The 12,899-nt window shown below is 45.3% G+C and overlaps 1 protein-coding gene across 3 annotated transcripts in view; it reads left to right on the top strand.

The window, feature by feature from the left end:
• Nucleotides 1-12,899, top strand: part of LOC144773609 (transient receptor potential cation channel subfamily M member 2-like) — a 1,291,174-nt gene that overhangs the window by 613,093 nt on the left and 665,182 nt on the right. For all 3 annotated transcript variants that reach the window (XM_078658751.1, XM_078658750.1, XM_078658752.1), the window contains one exon: nucleotides 10,985-11,198. In XM_078658751.1, coding sequence (XP_078514877.1) covers nucleotides 10,985-11,198 — 214 coding nt within the window. The remainder of the gene's footprint in view (nucleotides 1-10,984; nucleotides 11,199-12,899) is intronic.

Here is a 12,899-nt window from a genome sequence, read left to right as displayed (position 1 = left end):
CGCCACTTCGTAGTTTGCTTCTTCTTAATGAGTAAGAAATGCGAATAGAAGCCTTTCCCTCTGTTGTTGAGGTACTTACTCTATAGCCCCCTTCTGCAAAAGTGAATGGACCTCCTTTTGCAGTTCCTGACGATGTTGATGGTGTCTGAGCACCGGGGGATGGTCTGGTGGTATTTGTACAAACTCCAGGGCATGGCCTCTGCTTATTACATCCAAAACCCATTTGTCCGATGTTATGGACATCCAATTGTCGAAGAAGAGAGACAGATAATGGCCGTTTTCCGGGATCTGCTGTGTGGGGCGCGCCAGCATGAAATCATTGTCACCTGTTAGATTGTTGATTCCTTCCTCTATTGGACTACTTGCCTCTAGATTGCTGTTGGAAAGAGGAATTTGAAGGCCTATATTGATTGCCTGTATTGTATTGCTTATATCCCTGCTGATTATAAGGCTGATATCTGTTGGATGGAAATGAAGATCTCTGATTAAACTGGCCCCTTGCACCTCTTTTACGAAAGGACTGGAACCTTCCTTGCTGAAGGGATCCTAGCGCCATAGCTGTGTCCGTATCTGACTTGATGCCCTGCAGCGCCTCATCAACATGTTTGCCAAAGAGGTTTTCGCCATCGAATGCCATGTCGACAATCTTCGCCTGCACCTCCGGACGAAAGGATGTAGCCTTCAGCCAACCCTGTCTTCGGAGAGAAACTGCTCCTGCCATCTGTCTGAAGGCCATAGAAGAAACATCCATGGCAACATCAATGGATTCCGCGGCCGACTTTGCCCCATCACGGAAAATAGCAGCTGCTTCCTCTTTTTTATCCTCTGGGAGTGCAGCCATAATGGGTGCCAAATCAGACCACATTTGCCTGTTAAAACGGCTAATCAAGGCCATTGCATTGGCTGCTTTAATAGTAGAGGCTGCCATGACCGCAAACCTCTTCCCGGCTCCATCCATCTTCCGTCCCTCTTTGTCTGGCGGCACCATTGAAGTAGCCACTGGGGGCCCGATGTCGATCGGTAACGGCCGAAAATCGGTATTTTCGGCCGTTACCGACCGGTATTTGAGAAATGGTATGTAGGGCCCTGTATTTTACAGAATCGGTAAATTTACCGATCGGTAAATTTACCGATTCTGTAAAATACCGAATCGGTATTTGTACCTATTCGGTAAATTTGAAATGTAGGTGGGACTCTTCTGAGTCCCACAAGCATTACAGAATCGGTATTTTACTATCAAATTCAATTTGAGGGTAAAATACCGATTCCGGTGTGCATGCACATGGGTGCATGCACACCTGTGCCATATGGCAGGCAGACCTGCCCTTAGGGCAGGTATGCCTGCCACATGCAACCCGAACCTGTTTTGGGGGTGCTAGAGGGTGTCAAAGTGACACCCCCTGCACCCTTGTGAAATTCGGTATTTACCGATTCGGTAAATACCGATTCGGTAATGCCCATTCATTCCTATGGGCTTCAAAGCCCATAGGAATGAATGGGCATTACCGGTCGGGGTCAGGGAGACTCCTTTCTCACACGAAGGCGGTTGGAAATCTGAGGCAGAAAGTTTCTGCTGGGGAGTGTGAGGGCAGGGCAGCAATGCTGATTGGCTGACTTTTGGACCAAACAATGAGGAGGTCTGGTTACCAAATACTACAGTCCCTAGCGGCTTTTCTATGCAGTTTTCTTCTCTATGATACTGCTTTGGTCATTCTGTTACCGTGAGACGCCCACCATGACGACGGGGAAGATACAAACATGTGAATCTATGAAAGATGTAATACTGGAGAAAGGATATTTTGAATGGACCTACGTTACCTGCCTGGGCCAGTCTGATGCTTTTATTGGAACCAGGGCAAAACTAGTAGTGTAGCCCGACCCAGAGACCCTGGTTTCAATCTTCTCAGCTTGGCCAAAATGTGTGACCCTGGAAAGGACTTTTCTTCCTTCTGTCTCCTTTTCAGTGATCATCACATTTGAGCACCTTGAAATAATTCTGTTCAAGATGTGCATTGGACTCTAACCTCTCCTGGGTATAGTTTATTATACCATCATTTTGCTCCATCTATAACTACTATAAAGGCCTTGTGTAGGAGGCACAAGACTACCAACTTGCCTCTATGATCACTAATAAAATTGCCATCAGGGCTGAAGGAGGAAAGCATGTTTTATCCATACAGGATGTGAATTGCACAATGTCTAATCAGGAAACCTGGTTTCAATGTCTGCTTCCAAGCTAGAGAAAACAGTGTCTCTCTAGGAAATTACTTTTCATCACTGTTAGACCTGGCAGCCTTAGGGTTGTCTTTTCTCAAACATTTTGCCTGCTTAAGGCCAACAAAAACAAATTCAGAAAAATTGGAGCTAAGACTCTGTGCACGTAACCACTGCTAACCAATGCTCATGTACTTGTGCTCACACCCCTAAACACGGTTTGATCAGTGTACACCTAATTGGCATATTTGATTTATTTATGATTCCCTTGTAAAGCAGAATACCATATACCCAGGGCCTGTCAATTAAATGCTAAAATGATTGCGCCACCCACCTAGTAGCTCTTTAGAACTTGTTCCAGGCTTGCCATTGCAGCCTGAAGGCAGTGTTACACTGCTATGTAAATATGACATTAAAAACGCCTTGCCAAGCCTTAACTCCTTCTGTGCTCATGACGGAATGGTTCGGTCATGAGCACAAGTGCAAGTGTCATAATGACGGAACCATTCCATCATGAGCACACTTGCAAAAAATCCCTCTGCTTTAAACAGCAGAGGGATTTCCTATTTTATTTTTTATTTGTTGCCTTGGGAGGTGGGGAAGAGCTTCCCCAACCTCCCAAGACATATTTTTTTGTTTTCCTTGTAATGACGATCACGCGCATGGCCGCTGTCTTCATTACAACGAAAACAAAACAAACTTAGTTTCAGTTTCACAGTTTTGGTACTTGTGGAGCGATCTAAGCCCCCTGAGCACCGAAACACATGTGAAATGTATCGTTGGCAAGAGGAGAATCTCCCCTTTACAATGGTACCATTCCCTAGGGGATCCTTGCTTGTGGATCGCCCAAGGAGGGTGATCCCCAAGCAGGGATCCAGCCACCAGGGAGGGTGGAGCGGACTCTTGGGCAAGGGCTTTGCACCCCCGTAATTTATTCTGCCACAACCAGTCTTTATGCCCCCCCCGCTCCCCGGGGGCGGATGGGGACAGAAAGCACCCTACATGTAAGGGATTCTTTTTTTATAGGCCAGGGGTGGGGGCATCCCAGAATGGGCATGCCAATGTCCCCACTCTTCTCCCCCCCCCCCCCCCCCAAATAAGGGAAAAGACTTTCTGCCCTCTCCACCTCCCCAGAGGAATATGGGGCTATAGCCTCTTATCTGCCCCTCCGGAGTGGGGGCAGAAAACCCACTAGGCGCCAGGAATTTTTGCTTTTCCAAAGTTCAGCATGGGGCCTGCACAGACTGAGCATGCCCCATCAAAAAATGACAGACTTTCTGCCCTCCCCCAAGGAGGCATTTGGGGGCAATACCCCTGATCTGCCCGAGGCACCAGGGATTGCGCTGGCTTTTTTGTAGATAGGGGTCGGGGCTGCCCAGAATGGGCATACCAATGCCCCACCCCCCCCACAAAAGTCAATCTTTCTTCTCCTCTTGGGGGCATGTAGGGGCAATAGCACCCGATCAGACCCCCTCCCCTAGGCGGCAGTAGGCCGCTAGGCACTGAGCTTTTTTTCGCAATATGCCTAGCTGTGGATTTTGGGCCCTAGAGCAGCCAGCACCTAGGGAAACCTAGCAAACCTGTAACTTTTTGAAAACTAGACACCAAGGGGAATCCAGAGTGGGGTGACTTGTGTGGTTCTCACCAGGTTCTGTTACCCAGAATCCCTTGCAAACCTCAAACTTTGTAAAAGAAAACACATTTTCCCCACATTATTGTGCTGGAAAGTTCTGAAATGTGAGTCCACAAACTTCCACCCACCCGGCATTCTCCAAAGTCTCCCAATAAAAATGGTACCTCACTTGTGTGGGTGGGCAAGTGCCTGCAGCAGGGAAGGGCCCACAACGTATTGTGGAGACATCAAAATTGCCTATCAACAAAACAACATGGTTTTGCAAACAGGCTCACCTGGGTTTTTGGCCACGCGCTCGGCAACCATCTAGGTAACCTACCAAACCCAGATATCTTTGAAAACTAGACTCCTGGGAGAGTTCAGGTAGGTGTGGCTTGTGTGGAACCCCCCCAATGTTTTCCTACCCAGAATCCCCTGCAAACCTTACATTTAGCTGAAAAAATCTAATGTTTCTCAAATTTCTGTGTGGGACGGTTGTAGGTTAACCGGGTTGAGACAAATGTCCTCCAACCCAGCGTTCCCCCAGATCTCCCGATAAAAATGGTACCTCACTCATGTAGGTGGGCCAAGTACCAATGACGGGCACGGGCCCAAAACGTATTGTGGAGACATCAAAATTTCCTATCACAAAATGACCTGGTTTTGCTTGGAGGGGGGGGGGGTGTCATCTGGGTTTTTGGCCTTGGGCTCTTTAGCTGAAAAAATCACTTTTTCCACAAATTTGTGTGTGGAATCACCGTGCCGGCACAAATGTTCTATGACCCAGCATTCCCCTTGTCTCCCAAGTAAAATGATGCCTCACTTGTGTGACTGTCCAATGCAGAATCTGCTAAAAACTCATTTTTTTAAATGTGCAGCTTGGAATTCGCTGTGCTGTACTCTTATCCCTATATTTTTGGCCATTCCCAGTCACAGGCCCTCGGCCCACACACACAAGTGAGGTATCATTTTACTCCAAAGAACAAGGTGAACACTGGGTAGTAGGACATTTGTGCCGGTACGGGGATCGCACCCAAAAATGTGTGGAAAAACGGATTGTGGGTTTGGTAGGTTTCCCTAGATGGCCGCGGAACCTCAGAAAAAACCCAGGTGCCACCCCCTGGCAAAACCAGGTCATTTTGTGATGGGTAATTTTGATGTCTCCAAAATAAGTTTTGGGCGTTTGCCTATCATGGGCTCTTTGCCTACTCACACGAGTGAGGTACCATATTAATCAGGAGACCTGGGGTAACGCTGGGTGGTAGGTAATTTGTATAAGGCCGGTGTCGACTGCGTGGATAAACCAGGCAAATCACCTTCAGGTCAGTTGTACCCTGGAACGAGCGCATCGTCTTCGGAACCAATGCTTTGCCATCATTGCACGGAGAGAATTCATGCATCCCCTCGATGGCTGGATCAACACTGATGCATTGCTTGGCTACACCCTGCATTTTTGTTGTTGCAACCAGGATTACGGTACGTTTGTTCAGCTCGCCTCATGGGTTCCCTGTATCCAGCCTGTGCTCCATCGCAGTTGGCTCAAGGAGTTTTGTCTTTAGAAGAGGTTGCCTACAAAGAGGAGCACTAAAAAGGTGGAGCTCCAAAAGGCCTTGAGGGCATGGGCAGAATCCCACCAGACCCCCACGGATGATGAGATGGAAGGGTTAAATACTGAGGAGGAATTGGAACAAGATCTACCTGAGGGTGTTGAACTGCGACCTGTTGAGGGGGGTGGAACATCCTTCCAGGATTTGCGATCCATCCCTGTGCAGTGAGCAGTGTCTTCAAGGAACCTGTTCCCAGAGGAGCTGCAGGACAGGAGGGAGGAGAGACAACCCAAGTTGGATCTTGCTACATTGGAGAAGGAGCAAGCTTTGGAAGAAAATAGACTGACAATGGAGGAGTGAAGGATGGCCCATGAGCTCAGTCTCAGCTGGATTTAATATCTAAACAGATGGATTCCAGCAGTAATGGTGGCATCATACCTGCAGTGTCTGTTGGAGAAGGAAGGGTCTGCCTACCAAAAGATTTGCTACCCAGTTATGTGATGGGGAATGACCTCGACAAATGGTTCTCCACCTATGAAGTGGCTCTAAGGGTGGACAAGGTACCTTGGAAGTCCTGGGGGGATACCTGCCCACTGGAGGGTGGGGAGGGCCACACTCCTAACACTAGAGGTAGAAGACCAGACACGATGCACTTAAATGAAGTCCATACTTTTCAATACATTTTGGCTGACCCTGAGCGGTATAGACAGAAGTCCAGGGGCAGGCACCAACGTCCTAAACAACCCTGGGTGAACTTCCTAGAGTACTCGAGCGAGGCACTGGAGGGTTGGGTAAGGGGCAGCAAGGTAGAAGATTATACTGGGCTTTACAGCCTAATTTTTGAAGGAGCACATGCTAGATATTTGTTTTCCAGAGCTGTGCCAGCACCTGATTGATAGCAAGCTGACTGACCCTAGAAGGCATGCTGAGGAGATGGACATCTGAGCCAGCACCAGCATGTCCAAGAAGGCATCTGGGAGGGAACACCCAAAAGGGTGGTTGGGGTTCCCACCAGAAGAAAGAAGTCTGGCAAAAAAAAGTTCTCACAAAGCCCCCAAAATAGTTTTCAATAGGAGGACCCATCAGAAAGGAGTGCTGCAAGGCACAGACCGGGCGCCCAGCCCTGGAGGGCTTGAGGGAACAGGCTGATGGCCAGGCAGCTGGTGATGCCTCTGATAGTCACCAGATCTATTGGGAGGAAACTCTACTATATAGTGAGCCTAAGGCACCTGTGCATGAGGCAACAAGGGCACTGGTCATTCCGCAATGCTACAGCTCCTTCCAACTAGAGCTGGTTCATGAGATACCCCTGACAGGACATCTGGGGTAGGACAAGACCTTTGCCAGGTTTTTCCCCCACTTCTACCGTTCCCTGATGAAGATTTCCTTAGATACAATTTGTAGGACGTGCGTGCAATGCCAGGCAAGTGGGAAGACAGGGAAGAAGCTGAAAGCTATCCTGAATCCCTTGTCTGTTGTTGGCACCCGCTTTGAAAGGGTGGGCATCAACATTGTAGGTCCCATGGATCCCCAAACAGCCTCTGACAACAGGTTTATCCTGGTCCTTGTGGATCATACCACAAGATAGCCAAAAGCTATCCCTCTGAGGATGGCAATTGCACCTTCAGTGGCTAAGGCCCTAATGGGGATTTTAACTAGAGAGTTTCCCCAAGCAAGTGGGGGTCTGACCTTCTTGTCTGTTTAACGCAGTCAATGTGGGAGGATTGTGGCATTACTTACATGTTTTCTACACCCTTTCATCCACAAAACAGTGGGCTTGTTGAGAGATTCAACAAGACCCTCGAAGGCATGATCAACAACCTGCCTGAGGTCATGAGGCATAAGTGGGACGTCCTCTTACCATGCCTACTCTTTGCTTACAGGGAGGTGCCACAGAAGGGGGTTGGATTTAGCCGTTTGAGCTTCTGAATGGCCACCCTGTAAGGAGAACTCTCAACCTGGTTAGGCAGGGGTGGGAGGAAGATCCCAGGAAACCCCTCCAGTATGTGGTTCCCTACATTTTAGTCCTCCGGAGCCAGATGGACAAGTTGTGGAAGCAAGCTTCTGAAAACTTGGAGGCCAGCCAGGAGGTGTTGAAGCAGTGGTATGACAGGACATCTACCCTTGTGGAAATCCAACTTGGACCAAAGTGTAGATAATGAAACCTATGGATCCTAAGGCCCTCTAAGACCATTGGACTGGGCTCCATGAAATTGTTGAGTGGAAGGGGGAAGGTCACCGACTTGGTGGACCTCAAGACCCCCAGACACCACGAAAGGGAACTCCATATCAACGGTCTCAGACACTTTGAAAAGTCTGAGTTCAATATGTTTTTGGTGACCTATGGTAGGGAGGAAGGGGACAATGAACATCTCTGTGACCTCCTAGCATCCAAAGAGTAGGATGGTTCAGTGGAATGTGTGAATTGCTCCGAAAGACATGACTTCATATCACCCATTTGTGTACTCATGATGTGGACACAGGAGACAGCCTGCCTGTCAAAAACAAAATATACAGTCTGTCTGACTCCACTGACTTAAGACTTCCAACCACCCTGATCCTGTACCTGGACCATTAGAAGTTGGCCTAGGGTGCCTGATCCAGCAGGACCGATGCATCCTCTGCTGTGAGAGCAGAATCGACGCATCGCCACTGTTGCTTGAACAGGATCAGTGAATTGCACTCAAACTGCACATCGCCATCGAATCTGCTGCTTCGGAACTCGCGCATTGCTATCACTGCAGGGAGACTATCGACTCCTCCCCATAACTACATGGAGAAACCCGGCGCATAGCCTTAGGAACTGTCTCTCCTCGGAACCGGTGCATCATCTTCAGAACTGATACAGCACCATTCTTGCATGTAGAATATCGAAGCATTCCCCCAACTGCAGGATTGACACGGACGCAGCCTGCATAATGGTAGTTGCAACCAGGATTAAGGTACTTTTGTTTAGCGGGCCTCATGGGGTCCCTGTATCCAACCAGTGCTCCATCGCGGTTGGCCTGAACCTTTGCCTTTGTCCCAGTCCAGTGCTACCAGATATTCTAAATAGGTACTTATTGCTTCTGAGCACTATTTTACAATTTATTCTTTTAAAAATCCTATCTCTAGTTCTACTTATTGGTTTGTTGTTGTTTCGGTCTTGTTTTACTTATCCAATTAAGATTTTTGTTTTAACCAGTATGAAATATTTTTGTGTCACATTTTTACTCTTTGAGTATTGCACAAATACTTTACGCATTGCCTCTGAAGTTAAGCCTTACTGCTCTGCACCAAGCTACCAGAGGTTGAACAGAGGATAATTTAGGGTGTGTTTGTGACTCACCCTGACTAGGATTGTGGTTGTTTTTTCACCGGGACTTCCACCCTAGTCAACCAGGAACACACAACATGTAGGTATCACAAGAGGGCCCATCATGGAAGAGTCCCTTTCCCTTCACTCTGCTAAGTGAGTGCCTCATGGAGGAGTGTCAGAAAATGTTCCTTTTGACATGGTAACCCCCACTTTTTGCCTGGTATTTGATGGAATTTTGAGAGCTATGCAGTGGACTCATGCCAACCGGGCCCCCAGGTCCAGATCTTTCCCTAAAGAGTTACAATTGCTACCCATTTAGCAAAACCTTTAGCACCCCTGTAAATCCCTAGTAAATTGTACCCCTGGTACCTTCGGGCATGAGCACTAAAGATGGTCCCGAAGGGCTGTAACATATATTGTGCCACCCTAAGGGACCCCTCACCAAACTCCTGCAGACTGCCATCGCAGGCTGCATGTTTTGGCGCAGGCAAAAGTGAAAACACATTCCACACCTCCTGTTAGCCATGCCTGCAGACACTGCATGCAGTATATGTAAATCACCCCTACAGTAGCCCTTTATAACAATAAGGCAGTGTGCAGTATACTACCTATGTGGCTATATCTGCATGATCAGATATGTCCCTATGATGTCTGTCAATTCTTAGATATTGTAAGTGAACAAGAAGCCATTGTAAATGCATGTGGGGCCACTGCCAGCTCCTAAAAAATGGTAGCGCCCGCACTCTCAAAGGGGAAGTGGTCATATTTGCAAATGGGTTACAACCTCCTTCAGAGTCAGTAAAATCATTCCGGTCACAAACATTCATAGATGCCCCTGTGGCTCTCGATTAGGAAGGGAAGCCCTTGAAGAGCCCCTTCCTAATACTGACTAGCCGAACACCGCTCCATCTTGAATGACACAATGAGGTTAGAGAACTGTAGTAAGGTGGGATGGCTAAGTTATGTAAAAATGTTTTTTATAAACATAGGTTATGTAGATTACTATGATCACCCCGCATTGTTGCATGATATCCCCAGAAAAGTCCTGAAGGATACATGCATGAGGTATTTGGGAGAGCGCAGAACCGCCAAAGAAATATTAAAGAAAACTATGGTTGCGCATCAACTAATTATGACCCAAAGTAAAATGCAACCATATGTGAAGTTTAAAATTAACGATTATGAAAGGTTTTTATTAACGCGCTTCAGGTTTAATCTGTTATTCAGATCTTAGTTTCCCCAATATGAATAACTGGTCAAAACAACTTAATAAGTGCCCATGCGATGACATGTCTGAACAGCCTGACATTCATATCCTCTTTTGTAAGTTTTATTCAGTTCCTAGAGAAGATGGATTGTGCCCATATTGAAGATGATGGAAGTTAACCAGTGTCGTCCTGCATTATTAACAATTCAAAGATTAGATAATATATTAACAGTTGCATCTGTCTCTGTGTTTCTTAAAAATGCTTTAAGATTTCGGAAATCAATTATTTATTGAAATGTGATGAGTACATTTTAATGTGTTTTTAGTGAAATTGTTCTTATATATATTCTAAATGTGATTTATCAATTGTACTTTTATGGTTTTTTTTTAATAACCGAATAAAGTTAAAATGAATGGTGACTAGCAAACACTATTTTGCGGGTTGGTAATAGATTACCGACTCTCAAAATAGGGTTAGTACATGCCAAACAACTCTCAAGCTCAATTCTCCATTTGCTACTGCTAAAATGTGTTGTAAATGTGGCCTCAAGTGATGATTCAAATTTCCCTTGGGAGCCCACCACCAGCCCTGCTGAATACTGGAATTGTTGAATACCAAGGCTATCCAGTCTTCATTCCACTGCATCTCTTTTTCATCCAACGCCAGAGACTTCCTGCCCCTTTACTACACTCTTACAGGTTCTTTTTCAACCATACTTTGTCCTATTGTCACTGCCATTCTGTTTTTCTCTTTCTCCTCTTTCCCACTTTCCTGCGTTTTTCTCTCTATTGTTCAAGGTCAAAGTCTGATGGTGAAAAATTAGTCCCGCTCCCCAGAAATAAATACCATGGTGCCCCACAGACCACCACGGCTCAAATTAAGTTCTGAATTCATGTCCTGTTTAAAACGGAACATGCATGGCAAGTATTAGCAAACTTCAATAGCTTTTTGTAAGTAGATGATGACAAGGCTCAGAACGGAGCTATTTGTGACGGGGGTTATAAGAAATGGAATTGAGCTATTTTTAACCTACCAAGAAGATAATATGAAATGGAGTATTATTGTAAAGTCACTGACACTGCTGTGTATCTCTCCTCTCCAATAGACTGAAGAAGTCGGACACACTGACCTCTGTGCAGCGCCTGCGTGGTTTCTTCAATGCCCCGGTGGTGGTCTTCTTTGGCAATGTGGTGTCGTACATAACCTTCCTCTGGCTCTTTGCGTATGTTCTGATGGTAGATTTTCAGGCTACCCCTTCCTGGGCAGAGTACCTGCTCTATATCTGGATCTTCAGCTTCCTATGTGAGGAAGTACGGCAGGTGAGGAAGCCCAGACACATACTAACACAATGCTTAAGACATGTTATGTTGCAAAGGGGGGGGGGGGGGGGCCCAGTCAACGTAATTCACAGTAAACAAAATAGAGATTATTCAGAAGTCACGTACATATGATTCATACCACAACTTGAATGAGAGATGTTTATTCACATCCTCATTTTCATACATATCATGTATATTTACTTTATATATTTCAAATGGTGCCCAGGGTGAGGCGAAAAGGAGGGAGGAAAAAGGTACGTGTTCGTGAGGAATAGGGATTGTGTAGAACAGTTTCAAAGAAGGCAAATGTGGTCACATAAAACATTTGTTGACATCACATGGGCATAATAGTATAGCCCCATACATTACTAACAATAGTAAAATCCTATCCCAATAGAAGCACAGTCACTATGGTCTGTTGATTGTGGGTAGGTGTTAAGAAAGTCGACGTTTCGACCCCTGGTCAGTGAAGGTTAGTTGCACCTTACTTTGGGGTCTTCATCAGGACTAAGGAAGTAGTGTGGGCGGTCGGGCACCTAATGTTAAAGATAATTGTACCATCTAACAATGGTTATACCTCCACCCGATGCTATTTATCATGTACATAGAACCTTAAACAACTACCATGCTATCAGAACCCTCAACATCATCTGGTATGCCGATGAGACACTGCTCATCCTTTATCTTAGCAAGGAGCTGTATACCATTAAAAGAAACCTCTACAAGGGAATACAAAATGTCATCAATATCTCCAACAACTATAACAAATCTAAAACACCTCTGCCTCACTGATGATCAACATCTCCTGTGATAGCCACATCACCCACTATCTGATACACTTACACTACCTCTAAGTCAACTACAAGATTTTTTTTAACCTGATCACCCTCACTCTCAAAGTACTTTTCAACACCAGACTACCCTTTCTTAACAGCAGTAATTTTCCCAGGCCAATTATTTTCCCTAAAATTTGGGTTGTAAAAACACAAGGTAAGAATTTGGTAAGTCATAAGGCAAACGTTTAAAAACCAATTGAGTATCATTACAATGAGTCAATCCTTTTGTACATTTTAAATAAGCTATGTAATGTCCTGATGTTGTAGAAGGACCATCATGGAAAATAATTGCTGCAGTTACAAAAGTTCTTCCTGATATTGATAGTTGAGAAGCCACAATTTTTTTTATTAAAGTTGTCAGTTTTCTTCCATCAGGTCTGCATCGTTGCAGCATTAAAATTACATACTGTCCATATCTTTGTATAAATGTTGATAACATTTGTGAGTTACATTGGGTACAGACCATGTTTTGATTTGCTTCTCTAACTAGATTATTAAGACACTGATTTGCAGTCTGGTGAAGTCAAATATATAAATCTTTCAGTGTCTATTTTAGTACTACTTGAAAACGAACAATTATCACAGTCATGTTGCCATTTATAAGAAAGGCCAAAAATTTTTTTAATATCTATACCTTCATCTTGCAATACAACAAGCATGTACATTAGAAATTCCTGACAATCATGCTGAATATTCTGTGAAAATTGATTTAAACCAAAACATGTCTAAAACATTTCGAATATCAGAAACATTTTCTATTTTAGTTTTATCACTACTACATTTCTCAAACCCAGAATTCAACAAACAAAATCTTTTGTCCCGATTTTCAACAATTTGTTGAAGTGAAGTTTCAAGAAAAAAAACC

The sequence above is a fragment of the Lissotriton helveticus genome, chromosome 8 (assembly GCF_964261635.1).
Source record: "Lissotriton helveticus chromosome 8, aLisHel1.1, whole genome shotgun sequence".
Classification (NCBI taxonomy): Eukaryota; Metazoa; Chordata; class Amphibia; order Caudata; family Salamandridae; genus Lissotriton; species Lissotriton helveticus.
This window is presented reverse-complemented; position numbering and strand designations above follow the sequence as displayed.